General features: G+C 43.9%; 1 protein-coding gene across 3 annotated transcripts in view; it reads right to left on the minus strand.

Moving 5' to 3' along the window:
• Positions 1-272: 272 nt before the first annotated feature.
• The window catches only part of FBXW4 (F-box and WD repeat domain containing 4), a 120,100-nt gene continuing 93,342 nt past the window's right edge, over positions 273-27,030 (minus strand). For 2 of the 3 annotated variants that reach the window (XM_072620591.1, XM_072620582.1), the window contains exons 6-9: positions 19,362-19,427; positions 2,706-2,846; positions 1,289-1,430; positions 273-1,047 (exon numbers count right to left, since the gene is read on the minus strand). In XM_072620591.1, coding sequence (XP_072476692.1) covers positions 931-1,047; positions 1,289-1,430; positions 2,706-2,846; positions 19,362-19,427 — 466 coding nt within the window. In that variant the 3' untranslated portion in view covers positions 273-930. The remainder of the gene's footprint in view (positions 1,048-1,288; positions 1,431-2,705; positions 2,847-19,361; positions 19,428-27,030) is intronic. The other variant, XM_072620600.1, reaches the window with a different exon arrangement.

Genomic DNA, 27,030 nt, shown 5'->3' on the forward strand with positions numbered 1-27,030 from the left:
ACCAAGTAGACAGAAGCTACAGCTCCTAGACAGGATATTATAGACAGAAGTAGAGAGGAGACCAGGAAGAACACAGGACAGTGGCTACAGTATAATGTTCTATAAGAATGGAACCTTTCCAGCCCAGTGTCACTGAGGAAGTTCTAGGGGTCAAGGTGGGAAATAGAAGCTAAGAATTAGGACCTAGGATTAATTTTCTATCCCTAAAGCAAACAAAATCTCAATCTGCTGGGTTCCCTCTATGGGTACTAAGAGAGTTGCCAGACTCCACATTAACAGCTAAGGTTTATTTAAAAAAATAAATTAAAAATATAATTTCCCATAGTATCCCACAAAACAGGGTCAGGCCAGAGAGACTGGTTCAGAACTCAAACCAGCTGAATCTCCAATATCCTCTGGTTTGCCTAGGGAGCTCAGGGCCTGAATGCTTTCCAAAAATGAGTCCTACTCTTCTTCTCTCCCCAGGGGCCTGGGCTTGTTTCATCTATACGTGGTCCTGATTGAGGAGTTGAATTGATCCCGTCCAGCAGGAAGGATAGTGAGAGAAGGATACATGGGATGATGGGCCAGTTGAGAAGGCTATGAAGGTTTCTTATGTCTTTGCAGGCTGGGTGCACATGTTGGAGTACTGATCCACCTCCCCCCAGGTCCTGCAAAGACAGAGTCCCCAGTCCAGACCCCACTCTCTTAGGTTAGCAGGCTCCAAAGTAGTTGGCTGGCTGGGTATGGACATAGGGAACAGCCCTTCTCCCAAATGGAAACATTGAGACTACCAAATGCCAGTGGTCTTTGGTTTAAAAAGCACAGAGCCTGATGATCACAGGGTTATTTGCTGCTCTCTTCAGGCTGGGACTAGGGAGGCTGATCCCGAGTAGGCCTCCTGCCTGGTCCAATGTGGGGAGGGATGAGTTTACTGTCAAGGGCAGCCAGTCACGGAGTCTTGAAGTCAAGAACATGGAGGGCAGAGGCTACTGCTGCATAGAGGTGTGTAGTGCTGAAACGTAGGCAGTACACAGGGCTGCTTATTGGAGATGACAGCGAGAAGGCCTGCAGATACATGAGAAGGTAAATGAGGAGGGGTAAGAACAGGTGCCAGGATACTACTGACTGTCATTAAGTCTTATATCCAAGGATCCCTAAACCTCCTCCCTTACAAGGAGCTGTGGCTGAGTCTGAGCTATGACTGTCTTGGGCATGGGTCTAAGGGAGGGAGTCAGGGCAGGCACAGAGACCTGGTGTTGTATCAGCTACAGCAGGGATGAAATGGTAAGAGGGCTGAGATACTCACATGCAGGCAGCCTTTCTGGCGTCGGTCCCACAGTCGTACCACACCATAGTAGGAGGAGCCACTGGCCAACATGTGGTTCCCATCACTCTGCACACAGTAGAGGGCACTGTCATGAGGCTCCTCCCACTCCATCACACATTTCCTTTCCAAAAAAGGAACACAGGATGGTCAAGGGCACCCCATCACCAAAATCTACTAACAGACTCAGCACCAAGCAATTCGAGTGCTTTTATATCAAAGAGGTAATGATGGGACTGTAGATTCTTGGCAGAAGAGAAGGTAGAGAAGCCTGAACTTCCAAATATTTAACAGAAACAACCCACCAAGGAAAAGAAACATGATTCCTACCGAGGGTAATTGTGTCTGCTCCCAGAGTTTTTTGAGGGTGAAAAGAGAAATGTAGATGAAGAGGAATTGGGGGAGGAGTCTTGCTACAAGGAATCCACTGTGAAATCTCCAGGCCTAAAGATTAAATGTAATTTTTGAGGCAGTACAAAGGCAAGATGATGGGAATGCCATCTAAGAGATATGTGAATGGTCAGAAAGTGGCAGTGGCAGGCCAGCCACACAGGGACTAAAAAGCTCCAGTCTAGGACCCAAGAAAGGCACTTAGGAGCCACTGAACAAGTTGATCCTGTGAGTGGCTATGGCCACAAAGATATGGACAGTGATGCCCCACACATCCTCCTAACCTATGTCTCCATCCACACCTAGAAAAAATGCACAGGATGTAATGGAACTGGAAAAGGCCCAAGACCGGCACTTAGAAGGACTCAAGGAGTGGAAGGCAAGAAGGGACTCCTGAAGACAAACTGAAAGGGCAGTGACTTCAGTCTGTAAAGAAGAAGGCTGAGAGGGCAGGATCAAAATCTGCAAAATGATAAACACTGAGTGTGTGCACGTGTGTGTAACCATAAAATCCAGAAACTCTAGGATGAGTTATCTGCTTTGAAGCCTGAGAATGTTAAGTTTAGAGCAAATTAAAGGAAGACCTAAGTCACTCAGAGGGCTCATTACCTCTAAGAGATATATTACAGACAGGAAATACACATGGATCCAAGTGAGTTCAGAAAAAAATGACCAATTACAGAGCCAGTAATGTTTGCTAAAAGGAGCCGGGAATGTGCCCGACCTTTGAGGGAGACAATACAGTTACATGGCATTACCCTGGGAGCTTATGTTGGCAGCAGAGTTCTGGGCCCTATGCAGTGTGACACTGAGGTGCCTGAGTTCTGACCCAACCCCTAGTTAAACTCTTAAGCCTTCCCCACAATGGCTTAAACAAACTAGAGCTTTGTGTTCCTTAGCCCCAGCTATAATTATGAGGAGAGCTTGGGGGGAGAAAGCCAAGAATGGGATGGGGCAAGAGCTGTACAGACCACACTCCTGATTCCACCGGTCTGGTGGCTGTACTCACTGGGAGCTGGTACGGATATCCCAGTATCGGATATAGGTGTCATAGCCACAGGACAGCAGCGTAGAGGGTGTCTCATACAGGACATCCAGCACTCCAGCCCCTCGGTGAAAGTCCCGGCCCAAGTGGGTCATCAGTTGCCCGCTGAGGAAACAGGAAAGGAGAGATGAGAGGAGAGCATGTCCACGCTTCAGAAGACATTCCGAGAGGCATCATCGCCTCATCTAGTTCTGGGGATATTCTACAACCTTCAAATGACTGGAAACCACAAAAACACTCTCCTCTTGGAGCCTATACTTTGGGGTGAGGGTGCTGTATGCTTTCCCTGTGGGTCCCCCTAGAAGAAACAAAACAAACACTTAGCTGGTCTGGGTAGGATGGTAGGTGAATTAACTTTACCTCAACCCAAACCCATCTTCCTGCCATAATGACCTGCTATTTCTACACCTGTACCAGGGGCCAGAGGATATTGGCTAGAAAACTCAACCCCAGTCTTTTTCCTCTGCTCAGGCTCTCACAACCCCCTAGGAAAGTGCTCCAATGCATCAGGAGGTTCAGCCTGCAGTCACACCTGCTCCCTTGGCCGCCTGCTGCCCAGGCTGACTCCATCTCAGGACAATGAATGGGCTGTGCCAGAGAGGTCAGGCTCTCCCCCGACACATGCGGTTATTTTATAGTCCTTGATCCCATGGGTCACCACAGCTCTGAGCTGCCCAAGCCCAATGCCTTAATTCCTCCCTGTAATCTGGGGCTCAAACCTCGTCAGGGATAAAGACCACACAAAGGGAGAAGGGGAGTTTCAGGAGATGGTAAAACAAGTAAACACCTTTGTATCTGGGGAGAGAAATCGCTGAGAAAACAGCTTAGCAGCAGGGCCTTGTCGTTCCCAGCTCAGAAGGCAAAAGCCCCCCAGCCCCAGCCCTGGCCCTGGCCTGGCCCCCATCCTTCTCTCTGCAACAGCACGCCTCTGTGATCACAGCTCCTGGCCTGCTGGGCCCAGCCTGCTCCCCCACCCCTGCTCTCCAGAGAGCAGATTACAGGGAATAACAATTTCTTTGTGGCTGTGTAATTCCCTCCGTGACCGCGGCAGTGGGCAGCCACCTAGCCCCTGATGCCAGACCCCTAGCAACCATTTAGGGAGGCCTGCTGGTCCTAACAACGCCCCCCAACATCAAGTGCACCTGTTAATCCCTCCCACCCTGGGTTAGGTTGGGCAGCCAGCGTATTGGGTTTTGTGTTTTTGCAGGACAGGAAAGGAAAAAAAGAAGAGTTGGGTATTGAAGGCTCCCAACTCCAAAAAGTCCTCAGGATTGACCCATGAACTCCTTCAAGAGTTGTCTACAACTGAGTTGTCTACAACTGAAACATGTAGAACTGACTTCTACAGAATGTTCACACCTGTAAACAAATCAGAAGGGTCTCTAGACCTTAGCCTTGGGAAGTAGAAGATACAGAAATTCTGAGAGGAAAAAGAAATCCTACAAAGGAAGATGAAAAACAGACTAGAGACCTTGAGGAATAGCAGGATAACTGAGAGGAGGTGGGATGGCCTGACTACCATTTTTTCCAGAATTTCCAAAGTGCAGAATTCTAGCACTTCGCCTTCAGCCATGCTGCCTTTATGGCTTAGAAACACAGGGTCAATTTTATCAAGTTACCAGAGAGTCAGGAGGAAGAACCTTGATTCAGAAAGATATTGCCCCTGCCCAGCACCCATCCTAAGGGGCAGGACCATTCAGCAAAGGACTTTCCTTCCTCTCATTCCTACACTCCTCATGAGACCCAGGGCCAAAAGAGAAACAGGTTTCTGGGCTACTCAGTGCAAGCAACGCACTGCCCAATTTAGAGTGAGGATAGACAGTACAGGCAGGGGACTTGAGTCTACTCAGCACACCTGAGGGTTCCCATGGGGAGGCCAGAGCAAGGTTGGATGAGAGAGCATTGTCTCAAAACCATCCCCTAATCTGATCAAATACAGTTCCTTGGCTGGGGCTGAGAGTCTATCTAGAGGTTAGGGATGCCATTCTAGTGGGTCATATCCCACTGGCAACTGGGCTCCCTGATTGCTTCCACGTCGGCTCCCCAGGGAATATGCCACTAAGGTTAGAGAGTGGGGTGGAGGGAAAGGGCAATTCTCCCTCCACCCTTGGGTTTGGGTCCCGTTTGGTATACTCCTCCCCCTCCCCACCTCCCATTAGTGAGGTGGTGATGAGTGACTGAGGGGCTCTCTCCTTTAATCTGGAGAAGTAATTTCATGTTTGTTTGTTTGAAATAGAAGATGAAAGGCTATGGGGTGGGAAGCAGGCTTGGAGGGGTAATTGGGGGGAGAGGGTGGAGTGCAGAGCCCAGTGAGGACTGACTCACCCATTTCAAGGCAGTGGAATCCTAGATGCCTCACCAAAGTCAGTGAGGAAGGGAGATCAATCAGAAGGCAGAAGGGCTATATCCTTACCTAGCAGATCCTAGGACCATGACTTTAAGGAGAAGCCATAGATCTGAATTGGGTCAAAGATGGACTGGCACCAAGAAACAGCTGGGAGTATTGGGGTTTGGGTAGCTAATGGAGTTTAAACTATTCCTCTTATTTCCTAGTCCCAACCTGGAATATCAGCACCAGGGGCCCTAGGCATCAGGGACAAGTGCAGAAAGCCCCCAACAAAACATTGTGAGCCCAATCCAAGGCCAGCTGCAGAGCCCCGGAAGGCCAGGAATGAAGGGGGGTCAGGGTTATAGAACAGAGGTGGTCAGGCTAGAAATTTGTTCCCCCTTTGCACTGGGGTCTCTGAATTGGCCACACACACTTCAAATGGTCCAATAAAAAGATACAATTTCTTTTTACCTTCTTGCACCAGGACTCTGAAAGTTCTGTTGTGCGGTGCCCGTGAGGTTAAGTTCAGAGTATAAACGGACACACTGGGCTTTGGGAAATGGCCCTTCTCTTCAAATAGAGCCCCAGCAGTGCCACAGGCCTCCTGCTGGGGCTTTGATTTGGGAAAACAAACAAAAATGGCACCGTAGACACCCCGCCCCCCAGCATACCAACTCCCCCCATGATCATCCCTACCACCAATTTAACTATAAAACCACTGTTGGCTGCTGGGGCAGAAGAAGGCTAAGGGAAGGGGGAGGAGGACTGCCCCCGACAATGGCCCCAAACTTTGGGGAAATAGGGACAAAACAAGCTGTCTGTCTCCTTCTCTTCCCTCCTCCCAGGCTTCTTTTCTTAGCCCAAGTATGTTCGTGGAAAAAACGATTAGATTGCAATTTGTATAACACAGTGACCCCCAAATTCAGACATTTCACCCCTTTTCTCTACAAAGAATGTCAAGAATGCTCCTCAGCCTCTCACCATCCACAGGAGGAGGAGGGGAGGAGGGCTGAGTCCCTGGCTTCTAGCACCACTTGTGTGGGAACTGGGCAGCCATGCTGGAGCCCCTCTGGGCTGGGCGGGGAGTGAGGGAGAGCACTGGGGGTCTCCTTTAGTGGAGCAGACAAAAACCTAAAATAAAATCTGGATCCTAAGGCAAACAAAGCCATCTGCTTTCGTTAGGTATCTGGCTAGTGTGTAGGGGGGACTCCCCATTCACCTCCTTTTCTTTTTCTACTACTAATTCTCTTTCGACCCAGGGAAAGATAAAGACAGATTGGACCATGTGTGTGAGCCTGATGAATGAGGCACTGCTAAGGGTTGGCTGAGCTGGAACCTTCTCTTCACTCTCTCCTTTTTAGGCTGCTGTTTTCCAGGAGGCCTAAGAAGTAAAGCTAGATGCTAGTTTGACTTTACCTTCATGCCTTTAGGTGCTTCCTCAGAACAGGCATCAGAAAAAAGGAGAGTCACCCTATCCTAGCAAACTTAGCTGCCCCCCATACCCCAGAGCAGGAGAGAGGTAGGCTGGATCTAAAGGGAACTATCTCGACAGCCAATCACAGAAGGAGAGGATTAAAAAATATTTGTGGTAAAAAAATCTTCACTTCAGGACAAATGGGGAAAACCTAGCTAAAGGGAAGGGGGCTAACCCTGAAGGCATAGAGCCCCCTTAATGAGTAAATTTTCAATATCCACTGCCTTAGAGCTAAAGCTATTTGGAGAGACCTACAAGGAACAGGGTCCCAAGAGGAAACCCATACCAGCCCTACCAATGCAGCAGTGACCAAATGGCTGTGCATGCAAGTGGGAAGGGGATAATTAGAAGGATAATTAGGAGCATGAGATGCTCCTCAAGGCCCCAAACCCAAGGCTTCTTGGACACAAATTCTCCTGCTATTTTCCAAAAGATCCACTCACCAGCTCCTTTTGTCTAGTCCCACCTCAAAGCCGTACACCCCCCAGGAAAGGTTTCTGCTGCTGTACCCAGCTCCTCTCTGAAAGCCCACTTCTTACATGAAGCTTTCCTGGACCAAAACTTACCATCAGGAAACTCCCCAAATTCTTACTTTACTCCTTATTTCACTATCAGAAAACTTCCCAAATTCTTCCTTCACTCCTCATTTCACTTCTCATGCACATAATCCTTGTCCTGTTTCTATGTTTGCTGCTTTCCCCATATCACCATGTTTTTGCTGTCGTTTCCACATTTTACGTCTGTATACGACTGTAAAATTCTAAAGCACAGGCATGCCCTACCCAACCCATGTGCATTTAGGTGCAATAAAGACTTCCAGAGATTAGAGTGGAACATAAGAGTATGGACAAATGAAAGCCCTATTTTCCCCATAGCCCCACACTGGTGAGTGGTGGGTGATGAAGAGAATGGCAGAGGTGGGTGGATGACCAGTAGAACAGGGTGAAGGGTTTGGTGTCAGGAGGCATGGGCTCAACTCCCACCACAGTCACATATTATTTGTGCTGACTCTAAGCAAGCCCCTTAACCTCTCTGAGCCTCATTTTCCTCATCTGTAAAATGGGAATAAAATTTGCTTTGTCTGTTATAGCGTTGTTAGGATAAAAATGCTTTATAATGCTTTAATAATGATGGTCATGATAATTAACATTTTACAGCACTTTAAAGTTTGCAAAGAACTTACAAACATTATCTCATTTGACCTTGAAGGTAGGTACTGTTATTACCCCCATTTTGTAAATGAGAAAACTGAGGCAGACAGTGGTTAGGTGATTTTCCCAGGGTCACACAGTTAATAAGGGTCTGACGTTGATTTGAACTCAGGTCTTCCTGACATCAGGTCCAGCATCCTGTCTGCTGTGGCACTTAGCTGCTTATGGAATTGTGGTATTTTATTGTAAATTAATATAATATTCATTAACTTGATAAACACTTAGCACCAGTTGACATACTAGAATCCCTGACCAGACTGTTCTGGAAGAAGACCACAGGATTGCAGATCTGGAGCTTCAATGAAGGACCTTAAAAATCATCTAGTCCAATCCCCTCATTTAACAGATGAGCAAAGAGGCTCAGGAAGATTAGTGACTTATCCAAAGTCACATAGGGTGGTGTAAAAGAGATTGAAGGGGGAGAGCTAGGTATATCTGGCTTGTTTAACTGGCCGCAGCTTACTGGAATCCTGGAAATGAGTGGAGCTGGACACGAGGCAAAAACTCGGCCCCCTGGCCTTTTCTAACTCATTCCAAGCCCCAGGTCTCTTACTGTAAGGTCTGTCTAGCCTGACTCCCTGGCTCATAAACCCATTTTGAAGCCTCTATCAATTCCCCGGCAATCACTTTATATTCTCTCTCTTATTTGTACTCTCTCACTCCCCCTTGACCCTGCCCAAAGCATGCTCTCTCCAGGCTTTGAACACCTGAAGTGGGGGGTGGGGGGGGTGGGGAGGACAGACTGGGTCACCACGGCAATAATTGGATGGAGCCCCTCGCACTCCACTTCTGAGGGGGCAGAGACAAATGGAGGGCAGCGGAGACCCAGCCCTCCTCACAACCAGTCCCATTACTCGGGACTGAAGAGCCCATTACTAAAAACCCAGGCACGAACACACATACACGCACAGACCAGCACGCGTGCGCACACGTGTTTAGACACAATGGCTCAAAGGCCAAGTTGTGAAGCAGCCCACTTTGTACTGCTAACAAGGGGAACGTAATTACAGGAAGGGGGCAGCCGGGCAGATAAAAGGATACAAAATTTCAACATCTGTTGCCATAAAGGGATAAGGAGAAGTGAAACGGCAAAGTATCAGTTTGGTGTCAGAGCCGGCAAAAAGCCGATTTCAAAGAGTTGAGGGAAGAGGGGACAGAGGGGGGAGAAGAGAGGAGGGGGGGAAGAAAGAAATTACAGGGTTCCTTAAAGAGGTAAAAAGAAAATGAAAAAAGCTGTTGTCACTAATACTTTCAAAGGAGAGGGCAGATACTTTAAAGAGGGGCTGTTCCCCTAATCACTCTAAGCAGAGGCTGAGGCCTCGGGTGCACAGGGACACGGGGGAGGGGGAGAGACAGAAACAGGCCCTGCGCCCGAGGGTTTGCATTGTGGCTATCGAACAGCTGCCCCCCACCCACCCCCACACACATCCAGGGCTTCAGGAGCCACCAGGGTCCACCAGGCAGGGTCCTCTCCAGGTCTTGCCCATTCCTTCCTGGCATCCACCCCTCAATAGGTCTGAGCTCAGCCCCCTAAGGCTCCACCTCCTCGGTGAGTGATAGGGAGAGAGGCTAGTGCTTCCCGTCCTCTGGAGGGCAGGGAGCTTGGCTCCATCCTGACCCTCCCACAGCAGCCATTCCGTTCTCCGAAGCACTGACTCTGTGCTGACCCAGGAGGGGAGGCACAGACTCGGTACTCCTTACTTGCTCAAACATGCCTGACAACTTCTGAGGGAGCACCATAAGATTCAAGGGAAGGCAACAAAGAGGGGATACAGCCAGTCTTTCCCCACTTATATGAGACATGGGGGAGTTTAAGCAGGGAAGGGAGGAGAAAAATGCCAAAAAGCCCGGAGTAACTGACAGTGCTTCACTTGGTCCTCAAAGAACCAAGATCCCCAGGGCAGAACGTGCATTATGAGAAAATGAGAAAGAAGGGAAGCCTGCTGGCCAGACCACTGGTTGGTCTTAGGACTTAGAGCAAGCCCCAAGTACAAAAGCCAGTACAGGATGCTGGAGGAACCTAGAAGAGAGAGAGAGACACTATTTAGGCCAAGATTCATGAAGGTTCACAGCTCAATTTTGACTCAGAGACAGTGCCTACTATGTGCAAGGCACACTCAAAGATGAAATAAAAGACAGCCCTTATGGTCAAGGAACTTACACTTTAACAAGGAGGATACAGTATTGAGTGGGATAGGTTTAGTGAAGACTTCTCAGATTGTAATTCTTCTCCCAGGGGTGAGGTAAGACTGAGAGGCTCAAGGTTACTATATTTTTAGAACAGAATAATTCCATATAAGGATATAAAACTATGTAGTACATTAGGGTCTCAATGATTGGATAAAGTTTACCTAATTCTTCAATGTCTTCATTTCAAAAGGGATTGGTTAGATTTCGTGTCTAGAATGTAAGATCGTATTCTCAGCTAATGAGAATAACGGTCAGTGGGGGGGGAGGGACTTGCATTAGAGTCTATATAAATCACTGCCTTTTCTTTGTCTTCGGCTTTCCTACTTCAGGTGAACTGCTGTAGGATTGTCCAGATTCTCGAGAATTGAATAAATCTCTTTTCTGTCATCACTTTGAGAGGCCTCTGAGTAATTGATTTATGTAGGGACCTGAGCCATCCCACACAGTATGAACACAATAAATACAGTATAAGGTAGAACATGATAAATATGATGAGATCCAAAAACTCTAAGAAAAAAAGGGGAAAAATCCCTTTAAATTAGGGTGAAGAGGGGAGAGAATCATAGTAGGCCTCATGGAAAAGATGATACCTCAGCTGGCCCTAGAAGGAAAGGATTTAAACAAGATAAAGAGGGAGTATATGTGTATTATGGGCAATTAATGGTTTTACATACATTCATGGAGACTGGAGTACTTGGGGGCCAGCGCCAGTATGTAGGGCTGCGCTTGGGGCTTGGGCCATGTTAACTGATGTCTGATTAAGAGCAAATTGACCAGCAATAAGTGTTATTTTGTAGAAAAAAAAAACCACAAGAGTTAAGAAAGGCCCCTACATGAGGGGTAGGCCACACCAGAATTTTAATTATTATGCCTTCCAAAAGGCCCATTACAGGTATTCTGCATAGCCCTTAAGGTATACTGAGCATCCGGAAGGCTGCTGGCTAGATGAATAGGTGCTGGGCGAGGTCTCCAGACCTTCCCAAAGCTCAGAACACATAATTTAGACAAGATTTTGTTCAGATACAGCTAGAGGAACAGGAGATGATGGGCTGATTCCCAGGGATTCTCCATTCAGCATCTCAAGAGTAAGATGGTTTGGGCAAGTCCTTCTTTCTGGAGTAAAGTGATAGCTTTCCCCACCAAATAAATATACACTCTGCAATAGCTACAACCACAGGCAAAGGCTGATACTGCCTGAAGCTAAGCACATCAAGGCACAAAGGTCATTAGCTTTAAATCCTTGGGGAGTGTATTTCAGCCTCAGGGGTGGAGCCACCAGACCACCTACTTACTCTTTGGGTCAGGGAGCTATCTTTACCCGGCCCCCATCCTTAGGGCCTAGTGTCCAAGGGAATACTAGAGAGTCGATTTGGCAATTCCTCAAAAGTTCAGCAGTATCCACATATCCGAGCTCACAGGTAACAGGCTGGGAGGGCAGGGACGCAGGGAGAAAACAAGACAAGCTGTACTTTCTAATCCAAGGCACCCAGGGATTTTTAGCACTGGTGGGCTGTGTCCTGGTACCTGTATTCTCCCCAGCACTCTCCACACTTGCACCACTGCCCTAAAACTCCTAGGTGCTGGATGCAAGGGATGGAGTTGTAATGAGCTGACTGAAGTGTGGCTCATGGGAGTTTATGGGGTCCTTTGTACTCCTGACAGGGTGAAGCTTTCAAAGTCGCTGTGAGGCTGTGTGAGAGCACAGTGCTGCACAGTGGAAAGGGCACTGAACTGGCTGTTCATGGAGACCTGAGTCTAAATACCAACCAGCCCTGGCACTTGGTAGGCGTATGATCCTGGACATCATCTTTCTGAGTCTGTTTCCCCATAATAAGAATGTTCTTGCTCCCAGCCTCATGGAGTTGTGAAGAAGGCCCTCTGTAAACTTTAAAGGGCCTATTACTGCTACTATTCGTTTATTCAAAAGCACTGGCTGAGTTTCTGCAATGAGCTGGACACTTCTAGACTCTGGAGATAAAAAGACGCAGGAAAGAGGTCCACCCTCAAGAAGCCCACATTCTTTTAGGGAGACACAGCATATGCACAGATACACAAACCCAAACTAAAGGCAGTAAATCCTGGAGGGAGGGCAGCACAACTAGAAGCCTTCCTGAGGAGGTAGCCGAGCCTTCAGGATCTATCTCCCATGGGAGTTCCCCAACTCCACAGCCCCTTCCCATTAGCCTAGTCTATCACTCCTCAGTCAGTGGAGGGAAGTTTTAAGAAATAAGAAAATGCCAAGAAGCCCACTGGATCCAGAACAGGCAGCTAGCAGGAGAGACACTGCTCAGAATGGACCCTCCCACCTCTGTACACCGCCCCCCCCCAACATACATGAAAGGAAAAATCCAGCGGCTCCTCGCATTTCAACTGTGACAGGTTAAAAGCAAAGAATCCATCCCATACTGAAGCCAGAGCAGCCGGCCAGGTCCTGCCGGCAATATTGTTCTACCTTTTGGATTGGCCTGTCAGTCAGGCTTTGGCTTTATTGAAAGATCAAACTCCATCCTGCCCGTTCATTACCTTAATCCTATTTTCTACATGGCTTTATTATCTGTTTAGGCTTCTCTGGGAAAAGCAGCTACAGACAGTCACCCTGTCTCTGTCCATCTCCCCCCTCGACAGCAAACACCTCCATTAGGACCCCAAGTCTGACGCATACTTTCCGGCTCTAGCACTTTGGGCCAGGACTTGGGGAAAGTTAGGGCTACTAAGTAGGAAATAATATGTCACCTCCAAGGCAGCACCAAGGATTCAGGTGACAGAAGTTCCTCTAATCTCAGGAAGACTCAAGAAGAATGGCTCGTTGCCCAGTCCCAGAAGAGATGTCAGTGTCTGTTTGACACAGGACCTCAAATTCAATTTTCTACAAATCTAGTTCAAAACATACAGGTTCAGGTCCAGCTTGAAGCAGGATACAAGGAGCTTGCTTTCTTTTAAAATTCTGGTTTGTTCATTCATTCAACATATATTTATTGAGCACCTACTATGTGCAAGGTTCTGAGCTTGTTATGGACCACTGGATGATTTCTAAAGTCTCTTCAAGTTATAAATTCTATTGCCCTTTGATACACTTAAAAATACAGAATTTGAGTTCAAATTCAATTTGGGGTTTGGTGAAACAATGTATTATGATATTTGGGGTTCTCTGTTCAATTCAGAGTTTCAACCCTGTCACTAAGAGTACCTACTATATTTATGGTGTCTGCACACTTTTGGGGGGGGGGGCCAGGGAGTGTTAACATTATCACATATGGTCTTTGTAAAAGAGAAAAGTCATCAAAGATGCTCCCCAAAGTCCCATTTTCATGAACCCATCTGTCAAACACCATGATTTTCTCTGCAGCTGACCCAGTCAAACTCACTTTCAGTTAACAATTCGGTCAGGATTTGCACTAGGATCACTGCATCTTCAGCAATGCTTTTCCTCCTAGTCTCCTGCTTCAGGCCAGAAACTCAGAGATCCACAGAGGAACATATGGTGATTTGCACCCTGCCCCACCCTACTCCTCTTAAAGAATTAATAAGAATTCTATCATCAGTTGAAGCCACTAATATTACCACTCCATATCTAATATCTTCCACAAACTAAGTTTTCTGATATATAACTTTAAAGGGTAAAGATAAGGGAATATGCCAACTGGGAAAAATATGTTGCATCAAACATCTGTTAAGGGCTGGTAATCATGATCTATAGAGAACTCACAAAAATACCTGAGGCCAAGAGCTATTCTCCAATGGACAACTGGTTAAAGGAGATGAACAAGGGATAGGGGGATAGGCAATGGGCCTGAGATTTCAACATAGAAGGAAATCCCCAGGTGAGGAAAATGGTCAGCACCTTCCCTAACACTTCGTCTTAGAGAGTTGCCCAGACACACTCCTCCTCCCATCCTCCTCCCATGTGTCAAAAATCATACTTGAACTCAGGCCTTCTAGACTTCAATGGCAGCTCTCTGTCCACTGCACCACACAGTCTCTCATGATGAACAAACAAACAATTCTCAAAAGAATTTCAAATTATTAATAACAATATGAAATAATGCATTAAGACTGATGTAAATCCAAATAATAATTGTGACTTATAACTTCACACCCAGCAAAATGACCAAAGATGGGAACAGTCTATGCTGGAGGAATTATGGAATGACATGCTTGGAGTGTCACATTTTTGGCACACTTGATAAATCTATGAATGAAATATGAGAGCTAACATTTATATAATATCTACTATGTGCCAGGCACTGTGCATTATTATTTATTATCTTATTTATTTATTCATCATTTATTATCTCATTTGATCCTCACAATAACCATGGCAGGTAGGTCCTGTTGTCATCCTCGTTTTACAAATGAAGAAACTGAAGCAAACAGAAGTTAAGTGACTTGCCCAGGCTCACACAGCTACTGCCTGAAGCTGGGTTTGAACTCTGATCTTTCTGACTTCAGGTCTATTTACTGTACCACCTGGATGAATCAGTTCAGTCATTCTGGAAGGCAATTTGTAATTATGCTAAGAAAGTGACTAAAATGTTTACATCATTTGACCCAGTGGAAACTACTAGGGTGTAATATTCCAAGGCAGTCAAAGATAAAATGAAAGATCCCATTGACAACAAAATATTGTTAGCAGCACTTTTTGTAGTAACAAAGAACTAGAAATAGAGTGTTCATCTCTTGGAGAATATATAAGCAAATCATGTTATATGAATGTAACATAATATTATTACTGTATTATCAGAAATGATGAATATGATGAATCAGAAATGATGGATACAGCAAGAGAAAATATTAACTGATTCAATGGGAAGTAAGCTGAACCAGGAAATCAATATACAAAATGCCTATAATAACATAAATGGAAAAAACAAACATAAAAGTCAAGACTGAACACCTGAATCATAATGACCAAGTTTGGCTCCCAAGAAAAGAGATGGGAATGCACCTGCCTCCCCGAACCTAGAAGTGGAGGGCACAGGTGTGGAACTTATGTCAGGCACTGCTCATATGTTGGTTCATTTTGTGAGATGACTTTTTTTCTGTTCATTTTGATTCTTTGTTATGAAGAATGGCTCTTGAGGTGGGAGAGAGGAAAGGGAAATATCAGAAAATGAAGATAAAATACATCAACATTTTAAAAAATGTATAGACCCTGCTGTGATAGGGTGGCTGTGGCCCTCATCCTCCTCCTTAGAGTAGGTATGGAAGACTGGGCTGGAATGGAAAGTACACAGAAGTTGGAATGGAGAGTAAAAGGGCAGAAAACACCTGGAAGAAGTTTCACATCTGTACCCAACAATCAGCCAGCAGACTTGGGGTTTGTACTGACTTAACCCCACAGTAACCACTAGCCACAATGGCTGTGGCCAGCTCAGTCAAGGTGTCATGGGCCCAAGATTACAGCTTCAGACATGGAAGACAAGTGCTGGATCCAATCCTTAATTGGTTACTAGTATGTAACTCAATCCTCAGGATTACTGTTTTTCCCTCAACCTTCTTAAGCAGGTTGGAGAGCTCATCCCCTCAGCATCCCAATCAAATGCACAGCATTCTCCTAGGTAACAAACTGCCCCCATCCCAGCCATTTGCCCCTCATTTTAGCCCCAGGCCTTCCCTCTGACCCTAACTTCCTCTTCTGACTACATCGATTAGGTCTGTGCCATATATACTCTTCTTTTTCTTTTGAGAAGACCCCAACTCCCTTCTGCTCTTTGCTTTTCCTATATCTACTAGGTGACAGAGAGGCAACTCCATGGCACCGCTGCTCCACAGAGTTCAATGGATAAATACATCTTGTGTTTAGTTATGGAAAAGCATACTTTAAAGGTGCTTCCAAAATTTAAGCTTTCTCACACACACTTATTGGGGTAGTCACTGTTGACTTCAATGCAGTGATGCCTGAAATAGGCTGTCCTAAAAGTCTATATTCAACGGGCCCCTGAGAAAGCATCTCCTGAACAGAGAAAGCCCTTCAAATGTGAAGTGACTGCATTAACAATGACATCTTCTTAATTAAAAATCAAGGGCTAGGGGGAAACAGAAGAACTAGATTCCAGTAATAGTGCCAAAAGACTCAACTAAATAACCTCAGGCAAGTCACCTTTTTGACTCACAGTGATGGTGTAAGGAAATGCGGGCAAAAGGCAGTGACAACTAAAGTGACAACTATAGGGAATGAGTGACTTGAGAGGAGGGAAACAACATGGGATGGAGGGTAGTAATGAAGAACAGGGGGAGAAAAACAGGATAAAAAAGGGGGAGTAGCAGCAGTGGTGTTAGCTCTTGGAGATAGCTGCCTCGTGTGTGGTAAGTGCCTTCAGAAGAAGGGGGAGTTGCTATAGAGAAATCCAGGAGAGAAAAAAGAGAGAATATCAGGAGTTTTTGACAAACACATGTTTTAGATGGTTGGTCCAAAAGGTATCTGGTCTAAGGAAGGTCAGAAAAAATAACAAACAAGCAGGACAGCTTTGAAAGTTACATATTAAATTTATTATAGATATAAAAAAAAATCAAGCCGTATGTAATAGACTTGCAGTTTCATGTATAATCCTCTCCTTCTGTTTTACAAAGGATATGGATATGCTCATTTCATCTGGTTGTTTAGTTCAAAATAAAAAAGAATGAAAAAAAATTTTAAGTTATCTGAGAATAGAGGGCAGCACAAGCTGCAGCAAGAACTAAAGATGGAGGCAGGGCTAAGTCAATGTCAAAATTAGTTATTCAAATGGGAATTTGGGGAGGGTTGGGAGTCTAGAGGAAAAGCAGAGTCATGGTTGTGAGATACAGGAGTTAAAAGCAGCTTCCCACAAAAAGAGAAAAACACTGGTTTCCACTGATAATAGCTCAAGGGAGACCTTTCAATGGTCAGCCCTGGTCCTTCCAGCTGGCTAGAGCTCCCTGCACTGAAGGTCCTGCTGAGACCTTCCCTGGGAAGCTGTACAAAGAGCTTTTCTCTAAAAGTTCTAGTCTGACTGGATTCTTGACACCTGAAGTCTTAGGAATGTCCTTAGGGCTTTGGCCAAGTGCTGACCTTTAACTTTTCAGAAGCTCTACTATTGGGGCAGTGTAGAACCCCTTTCTCCCCCCAGGCACCGAGATTCTCAGTTCCTCAACTTCTCTCTGTCTCTGGACAGAGTGTCTAAGTGGCTCTGTTACTATTGTGACCCTCCAGGCAGATGACTGAGGCGACTCCAGGTAGCTAAAAGACCTCAGGGACCCCTTTACAAACAACTATATAATATTTAAGCACCAAGCACTAAGATCTCCCTTCCCTCCAAAGCAACAAAAATACAAGACAAATAAATTGCATAGAGTTCTCCCAAGCTCTTCCTGGGCAAAAAGAGGCACAAAGCTTCACCATCAAGAGACAGAGGCTTGCACAAGTGTAGAAAGGAAAATAAAACTAACAGTAGTCTGATGGTTGGGTACTAGGTAGGCACAGGATGCTTACAGGAATAACTTGCATAGGAATGTCATCTAAAGCAAACATTGTTTAGGAAACAAGATATCTACGCTGTAAAGGTGTCTTTAGGAAAATATGGAATATGGACTAATGACCATTCATAAAACACAAGCAGCCACATTGATCATGGAGCTGGAAAAGGAATGAACATGCAATTTTTGAAAGGAGAAAAGTAAAGTATCAACAGTGCTATAAAAAACTGCTTCAAGCCACTAAAAAGAAGAAAAATGTGCATTAAAAGCACACGGAGGCTTCAGCTCAGAGCAGCCAGACTGGCAAGGATGAGGTAGGGTCCACCCCTCTGGGCTTTCCCAGCACCACCCTCTGCTGGTTCTCCTTCAGTCAGTCTGATCCCTCCTCAGTCTCTTCTGTGATTCTTCATCCAGGTCACAGTCCCAACAGGTGTCCATCCCCAAGGCTCCCTTCTCTTCTCCCTCTGTATTATTTTGCTTGGTAATGCATCAGCTCCCATGGATTCAGTTATTAGACTAGGCTTGGGGGACAGTCAGAGAAAATACCTGGAGTCTAGAGGTGGAATATCTTGTTCATGGAACAGCCAGGAGGCCAGTATCACTGGACTGAAGAGACTTAGCAAGAAGTAAGGTATCAGAAGACTAGAACAGTAGGAGGAGGCCAGGTTACAAAAGGTTTTAAATGCCACACAGAGTGTTTTGTATTTTATTTTGGAGGCAATAAGAAGCCCCAAGAGTTTCTTGGGGGGAGGGGAGACATGATCAGACTCGAGCTTGAAGAAAATCACTTTCATCGCTGAACGGAGGATGAACTAGAATGGCCAGAGACTTGAGGCCAGCAGACCCAGTTACTGCTACTACAGTAACTCAGGCCCGAATAAGAATGGTGGTAGTGCCAGAGGAGGCACAGGGGTAAATGTGAGATGCTGCAGAGGTGGAATCAACAGGCCTTGGTATAAATTTGGATATGGGGGAGGGGTTGAGATAGTGAGGAGTCCAGGATGACTTCTAGGTCTCAAGCCTGAGGGACAGGAAGGATGGTGTTGCTCTCTACTGCAATAGGGAAGACAGAGGGAGGGTTTAAAGGGAAGGATGATGAGTGCCATTTTGGATGTAATGAAATTAAGATGTCTACTGGACATCTAGTTTGAAATGTGTGAAAGTCAGTTGGAGATGTGAATGTGGCATATGTTTTCAGACAGATATGGCCAGTGAAATGATTTATTTTGCTTGACTTTACTTATTTTTTACTAAGGACAAAGGACCACTGAGAAATAACAGTGATGTCAAAAAAAAAAAGAAAAGGGTAATAATTAAACATCTAAAAAAAAGAGGATGCTGAATGTGTGGCCAAGCAAAAGAACTTGGTTTAAAAAACTGACTACACCATTTATTAGTCCCATGATACTGGGGCAGGTCCTTGACACCTCCAAGTTTCAGTCTCTCATCTGTAAAATGACAGATTTTGCCTAGACTATCTCAAAGGTCCCCAGCTCTGACACTATAATTCTATCAGAGGAAAGGTAGAGGAAACAAACAAGTGCCAGAGACATTGAGGAAGAGTACAAGCTAGAAAAATGCTTTTGCCGGTACAATGAAATGTGGTATTTAAGAAAGACTAACAAAAAAATTAATCAGATAGAAAAATTTCTTCTTACTTAAAAAAATCTGTGAGGATAAATGGGACTGTGTGCACAGGGTTTGGAGGTCCTCAGGAGAAAGAAGATCTATAAATCCAAGCTGTTATTATAGTAATACACTGTAGGCCCAATTATTTACATATTATAAATTATTTCAACATCCTAACCATGTGGTAAAGGCTGAGGACATCATATCTTCTAGACATGAGGTTGTCACTGGACCATCTTACCTAGAGTAAAGGTAGAATCAGAGAGAGTCTATTTTTTTCCCCACCTTTTTTGCCTCCCATCCCCCAAATCCCTGCTGCAAAGGGAGGCATGCAACTCAGAAAATTCTCTTACCTAGTGAGGTCCCAGATTCTTAGGGGTGAGACATGTCCACAACAAGCCGTCCCTGTCACAAAGGAGCTGCCAAACAAAGTGAGAACACAGTCAGGCCCCAGCTTGTTGGAACTTGTAGCAAAAAAAAAAAAAAAAATGGCAACACAATGTGAAATGTCTTCCTCATTCTCCAAGGGATCTTAGGGTCAAGGTAGAATTGGAAGAGCAGTGAAGGACTAAAGAGAGAGGTTCCGGGGAGGCTTATGGAAAAGGACACAGTTTTTCAGGAGCACAGAGCCCCAAAGCGGAAGTTTCATCCCTCATAAAATTCCTTCATCAAGGTTCCTTGTAAGCTTGATGGTGTGCCCCACACGAGATTCCCATCAGACAATAAATACTGCAGCATATATGTAACAAGATAGTTTCTAACTGAATTCCAGTCCGTCCACTTGGGAGACTGAATTTATTCAGGGTTTTTTTCAGTTTCCTATGCCATGCTAAATACAATGCCCTCCTCCTTCCATTCTAATTACACTAGGTGATAACTTTCTTCTATCCCAACCTCATTTTTGGGGGGACACTCGTTTTCAGGGTGAAGGAGTACTTGTAGGCTTGGAAATACATTAAGAAAACAGGGGAAATGTAATAAGCTGGAAAATGAGAACTAGTGACAATGAAAAGGTTTACGTGGAAGGCAAGAAATATGGCTGTTTCTAAGCTTCCTGTGTCTCTGTTTCTGTTTCTATGTTCTAAGTCCGAATGCCCGTTTCACTGGCCTGGCAGCACACGTGGGAAAGAGGAGGCCCAATGTAGTGAACCTGGATAGTGACAGTCTTAGAATTAGAAATAATGGCTGCAGGAAGATTTTTCTCTGCAGTGTCCCTAGGTCTGGCTGCTGTATGCTGTAGGGAAATGGGGGGGGCCAGAGTACCAGACCTGCACAATTAAATAGCAAGCAAAAAGGTGGAGAACAGCATAGTCCTGAGCTCCTAAGGGCTATGTTCCTACATGTCCAGCATTAGGGAGAGGAGGGGGGAAGAGGCCGGACACCAGCTCTCCAAGTCCTGGCCGGTGCCTGGCAAAGAACAGACAAGGATAATGATACCCTGTTAACAATGTGGGGGCAACAGCAGTCCAACAGCACCCAGCCCCAGCACCTGCTGCTCTCTGATCCCACAGACTTGATGGGGAAGATAAAACGCTAAGAACCATCAGATAGAAAGCAACAGCTCTGGGGGCAGGGAAGGAAGTGATGGGGTGGAGCATGGGCAAGCCACTGATTTATAATCAAAACTGCAGAGTAGTGCAGTCCTGTTTTCTAGAATCTGACCAATAAAGTTCTTCTTGAGTCATTCTTATCCCATCTGTTTTCCTATCTGAAGCTAATTCCTCAAGCGATGCGGTACGCTCTGGTTCCCCCTGCATTTCCTCTTAACCCAAGAGACGAAAGTGTTTTTCAGGATGAACTTATAGAGCTGCCATATGGTGAGACCAAATACAGTCAACTCCAGTCATGCCATCAGTGACCCCCAATTGAGGAAGCACCTTCAATCTGGGGACCACTCTGAAAGATGAAGCCCCAAACTACAAAGCCAAGGAGGTGTCATGCCCCTTCCCATCTCCCTGTCCTGACATTTTTCACTTTAGTGTAATCCATTAATAACTGGTAAAGCCAATTACCTGGGGTTGGAAACATAATAGCTGCTTGGAAATCATTCAAGCAAGCAATTGGGCTCTTCAGAACTTTGAGGGGGTGGGGAGAAAGCCATCAGAAACACAGGCATTTCTTAAGAAGGTCTGTAACAGACCTCTGACTAGCTATAGGTCTAAATTAGTGACAAGGTAAGTCAATAGGGAGGGAGAGGGGAGGAACCTGAAACTTTAATCCCTGCCACTCCAGCAACCCTGACCTCCCAGCAGGCTTGTAGGGAAGGGATTTAAAGACCATCTCTCTAGTTTCCTTTTCCCTTCCCCATCTTGTATACCCTACCCTCGCCCTCGGAATAGGAAAGTACCCCAAAACTCAATGTGCCTACTAATTTCTTCTATTACTGAGGCATTCTGCAAAATTAGTGATCATCTTTCCAAATCCAATTTCTTCCCAAGTGGCCCCTTTGACCTCTATGCTTTTTACAAATATCTACAGTGGTATGGACAAATGACTTAGTTATTTCAATATTCAGTACATCTGTGACCTTATCAATATGCGGAGAGCCAGAACTAGCAATTCTGGCCTCGGGACAAACAGCACACATGGTGCCCTGAAATGAACTTCAAAGGCAAATTCAGATGATTAGGATAGAGGGAAGGGAGGAGTAAATCTTACAGAAGAAACTTGGCCATGAATACACAAAAGTCTTGGAGGGGAATGGGAGGCTAGAAGGAGACAGAGGTCCCAAGACACCAACTCCTATAGACAGAGATCCCAGTATACCAGGAGACAATGGAGCAGGGATGAGGGTTGGTGACAGTAAAGAGGTAAAAGTCTAACTTGTGTAGAAGCGAGAGGGTAAGGGAAGAAAGCACTATCTTCTTGTAGTTTCTTTTTTTTAATTAATTATTCTTGCTAACTAGGTAGTACGTTTTTGAGTTTTCAAATGAAATTAAATTTGTAAAAAGCAGTTACACAGCACCCAACACATAGTAGGCACTATATAAACGCTTATTCCTTTCCCTTGTATCTTACTGAAAGTGCATAACTGCTATAAAAAACTTTTAAATTTCAGTGCCCTGGAACAAAGCCTTGAGTGGTCCCATCCTAGTTACAGCTCCAATTGTGGTTATTATTTCCAATGGTGCAGATTACAACTCACTCAAATCATTCCATCTTGTATAGTTCTTGTCAGTGTCTTCTCATGAAACCTCCATGAGAGTCCAGCCAACGAGCTAGGGGCCTGTTAAGTCTCTACAAAGCATGTGCACTGTCCCACTAGCCACTTTCCCATACTTCTTGGTTGCTATCTTTTACGTAGTGTAAAAGTTCTTCTGTACAAATTTTGATTGGTCATGTGAATAACTTATTCATACCCATAATATTTCTCTACACTACTCTTTAGGTGAACCATTCATTCTCTGGAGACTGTAGCATTCCATGATCCCACTGCCAAAAGAATACTGGTATTAAAAAGATGGCTTTTCATTTCAAGAAAACTGGACTCATCAAAAGCACTGAGCCAATTCTACAATGCAATTCAGCACATTTTATTCTTCTAATTACATTCGGGACCATCTGTACTGCTCCACTGGATTAGTCCTATGAACTGAACTATCTATCCAATTGCATGTTATAGAATACCTGGACAAGACATACTCTCTATCCATTTATTTATTTGGTTTTCCCACGTGGATGGTCTCGTCAAACTCTTTCGAGTAACCACTGAGCTCATTAGGAAGCTCTGTGGTGTTTCTATTGATGAGATAAGTATAATGTCTTATCATTAAAAACAGTTCATCTATAGAGATTCCCTTTTCCATTCTGCCTCTGTGTTAGATATAGGATCACAGAATCAAAAATCTAGACCTGGAATGGTCTTTAAAAATTATCCTCTCTTTTTTCAGATGAGCCAGTTAAAGCCCAGAGATGTAAGTGACTTGCCCAAGTTCACAAAGGTAGTAAGCAGCAAAGCCCACATTTAAACTCGGGCCTAGGGACTTCATGTTTAGCACTCTACATTCAGTGCTCTTTATTGTACCATGCTGCTTTCCAACTTTACAGCAGCAAACACTTTTTACCTTCAAAATTATGTCTGCTATTAATCTTTCAAAGAATCACATGGCTTTGACAAAAAGCATAGGAATTTCGTCCTTGAAAGAGAATTTTTGAAGCACTTGCCAGAATCACCTCCAGGAACTGGCAAGGTGTCCATCCCTATGCCCTCTCCCACATTGGTGAGCTCTTCCCTGAACCTTCATTTGAGAAAACACCCTCCAAAGCCATCATGTCCTTTTCAAACTCGGACCAGACCATGATACCCCAGACGACCTTGTCTCTACCCGGGCAAAAATATTCCATTCTTGCCACCCTTACTTTTCACTTCTCTTTTTCATGCTGTTTGCACCCACTAGAAAGTCAATTCCCTGAAGGCAAGGACTATCTACCTTTTTCATTTTTTTTTGTATCCCAGTACTCAGAACAGTTCCTGGCACAGAGGAAGTGCTTAATATATGCAATATCTACCATTTTTAAATGAAAACTTTTATTGACGTCTTTTATTTTACATTACCTATATTTTCCCCCTGTAGTCCTCTCTTCTCCCTCCCACAGAATCACTTCTTATAAAAAAAGTTTAATAAAGAGAAAAAATTAGCAAAATCAATCAATACATTTAAAAAATCTGACATCATATGCCATTCCACATTCATTCCAAATGCTTTTTAAATAATATTAACAAACAGAGGCAGCATAGCAGTGGATAGAGAGCTGACACATACTGCCTGAGTGACCCTGGACATGTCACTTAAATTTTCTTAGAGTTAAAAGCAACTAAGACTGTAAATTGTAGAGGGAAGTTGCCAGTCAACCTGCACTTGTAGACGAAGTTTCCTCATCTAAGAATTCTCTGTAACAATTAAAACAAAAGAGTTTTTATCCCTGAATCTAATCAACAATCAGCCCAGCAGGATCTTCTAATCCACAGGTTCCCAAAGTGGACTATACAGGGGGGCAGTAGTAGCTTCAAGCACAATTAGAGGTGCATTAAATAAAAATAAAGAGGTGGTGGAAGCATAAGGAAAGAAGAGAAGAAAATTTTGAAAAACCGTTTGTACATGTTTTATCTGTTGTGTAACAGAGTTAGTCATAGTGATTACATTATTTTCCAAATAAACACACAAAATGCAAGTTATAACCAATCAGTGGTCAAGTGCACTGACAGATCTTAACAAGCAAGTGTTGGCAGGGGAGTGTGTTGCAATGTCCGGAAGTCTAGCATACATCAGCAGGAATATGTGAGTGTAATGACTTGTTTACAATATGCTAATATACAGTTACATGATGCAATAGTGTGTCACCAAAATTGCAGTGCAGGAAGAAAACCACACATTTACAATAAATTTTTAAATTTAAGATGTGTCACTTTAAACAATACATATTTTTTGAAATTATGCAAATTTCAGAAAAAGGGTTAAAGAAAGTAGATTTCCAGAGGGGCGCTGAGTAATTTTTTTTAAAGGGGGCGGTAGGCCAAATAAGTTTGGAAACCTTTGTTTCCAAATAGATAACTGGCAGCAGCTAGGTGTCCCAGTGGATAGAGCACTGGCCCTAGAGTCAGGACCATCTGAGTTCAAATCTGGCCTCAGATATTTGACCCTTACTAGCTCTGTGACCCTGGGCAAGTCACTTAACCCCAAGAGCCTCACCAAAACAAAATGTATAACTGGAAAGATGTGCTATGCTGTAGAATATAATTTGTGAAAGTCTTATTATGTGTGTGGATTGTTCTCATATAAATTCTGTAGAAATAAGAAAGTTGATACAGCAGTCGGTAGTTACTGGTACTTACTTTCTTGATTGTCTTTTTTTGGTAGTAATATTATTCATGATTTTTTTCCCAAGAATTTGGCATGCTTGCATCTTTCAATTATTTTGAAAATCAGTCCTTTAGGGCCCTCAAAACTGTTTGGTCTGGTCTGGACCTTCTCCTCTGGGTGTATTACATCTGATCCAGCTGCTCTTTGTTTTCATTAGGGCCATTTTTAAACTTTCTGATATTGCACATAAGAAAAATGATGTTAGAATCTAAATGCCACTGACAGAGAAAAGAGTTCATTATAAAAACTTTGACAGATCTTTTCTATTGTTGTTTGTCCATTACGTGCACTCCCAGTTTGATCCGTACGTGTCCTCAAGCTGATGTGGCTTATGTAACTGGATCTCACACAAAGGTTTCTACCACTTTGTCTTTCTCTCCTATACTTATTGCTGTTTTATGACACAACACCATTGATCACTTTCTACCACCCTCCTTCATAAGATTTTCAAAACAAGTTTATACTCTAAGCCCAGTGTTGTCCTTGACTGTCACAGCTGTACACTTAGCAAAGATGTTGAGTTTTCCCAGACTGAGGTAGTTTCTAGGCTCTCTTGGTTTCCTCAATGTAGTGATTGATTTATATAGGCCCTTTTAATGATCCTACGCTTTTCTCTGGAACAAAAAACCCCATCTTTTAACATCAATATTCTTTTGATAATGCTATGTAGCTGCAAACTATGGAATACAACAATCTCCAAAGAATCAGAAATCCTTAAGAAATGCTAAAAGTCTCCTATGTCTGTTCCTTTATCCATTTTGTATTTGGAGGGCAGGGCATTAAAAGCTTGTTTAAATAGATCTGGTTGAACTGGCATGCCATAACAATGTTTAATTGTCAGGAAAGAACCTTTTGAAGAGAAACTAATAAAATTCTTGAGAATGTAATCTATCAGTTACAGAGTCATGGATCTCAGAGATGGAAGGAACCTCACAGACCTAATAAACTGTCAGTCAATTCTATTTTTGGAAACGTCTAATCTTTAGAAAGTCCTCATTCCAATGTACCTGAATCTACTTGCTTGTCATTTCCTCTCTATCCAACATGGCAACTCTTCAAATATTGAAAGGCTTCAATCATCTCTTTTCTGATCCTACTCCAACAACCCTATGAAAAGTCTTCTCCCTTAAGTGATCTGAGTTCCTTCAGTTTATTCATGTTAAATGGTTTTGAGCCACCTCCCCCACTGTCCTTTAGACACAGACCAATCTGTCAACGTCTCTCTTAAAACATGGTAGCCAGAAATGAACATAAACTTCCACATGTGGTCAGTTGTGGCAGGAGTCTACACGGAAGGTACGAGAAGTTGTGAATGAGAAATTTTCTTATTCAAGAAGGAAGAGTTTTCATTCAGGGTCAGAAAATGAAGGTGGGTGCAGCTAGGTGATGCAATGAGTAGAGCACTGGCCCTGGAGTCAAGAGGACCTGAATTCAAATTTTGCCTCAAACACTTGACACATTTACGAGCTGTATGACCTTGGACAAGTTACTTAACCTCAATTACCTTGCTTTCCCCCTTCCAAAAAAAAAAGAAAAGAAAAGAAAATGAAGGCAGATCCTTAAACTCAGAATGAATCTGCATTTGTATTTAAAAAGCCAGTTCCTTAAAAAGCATATCAGTCTACTTACTTAGAAAGTGTTTCTTTGAAATACTGAAAACCAAAGGAGAGATTAATAAAACTGAAATTAAGAAAATTATTGAACTAATGAATAAAACTAAGAGTTGGTTTTATGAAAAAAGCAATAAAATTGATAAACCTTTGATCAACTTGATAAAAAATAAAGAAGAAAACCAAATTACCAATTTCAAAAATGAAAAGGGTGAACTTTCCTCCAACAAGGAGGAAATTAAAGCAATAATTAGAAATTACTTTGCCCAACTGTATGGCCATAAATTTGACAATCTAAGTGAGATGGATGAATATTTTAAAAAATATAAATTTCCCAGATTAACAGAAGAGGAAGTTGAATACTTAAATAACCCCATCTCAGAAAAAGAAATTGAACAAGCCATCAATGAACTCCCTAGGAAAAAAATCTCTAGGGCCAGACAGATTTACAAATGAATTCTATCAAACATTTAAAGAACAGTTAATTCCAATACTATATAGACTATTTGGGAAAACTGGTGAAGGAGTCCTACCAAATTGTTTTTATGACA

The sequence above is a fragment of the Notamacropus eugenii genome, chromosome 1, assembly GCF_028372415.1.
Source record: "Notamacropus eugenii isolate mMacEug1 chromosome 1, mMacEug1.pri_v2, whole genome shotgun sequence".
NCBI classification, from domain to species: domain Eukaryota; kingdom Metazoa; phylum Chordata; class Mammalia; order Diprotodontia; family Macropodidae; genus Notamacropus; species Notamacropus eugenii.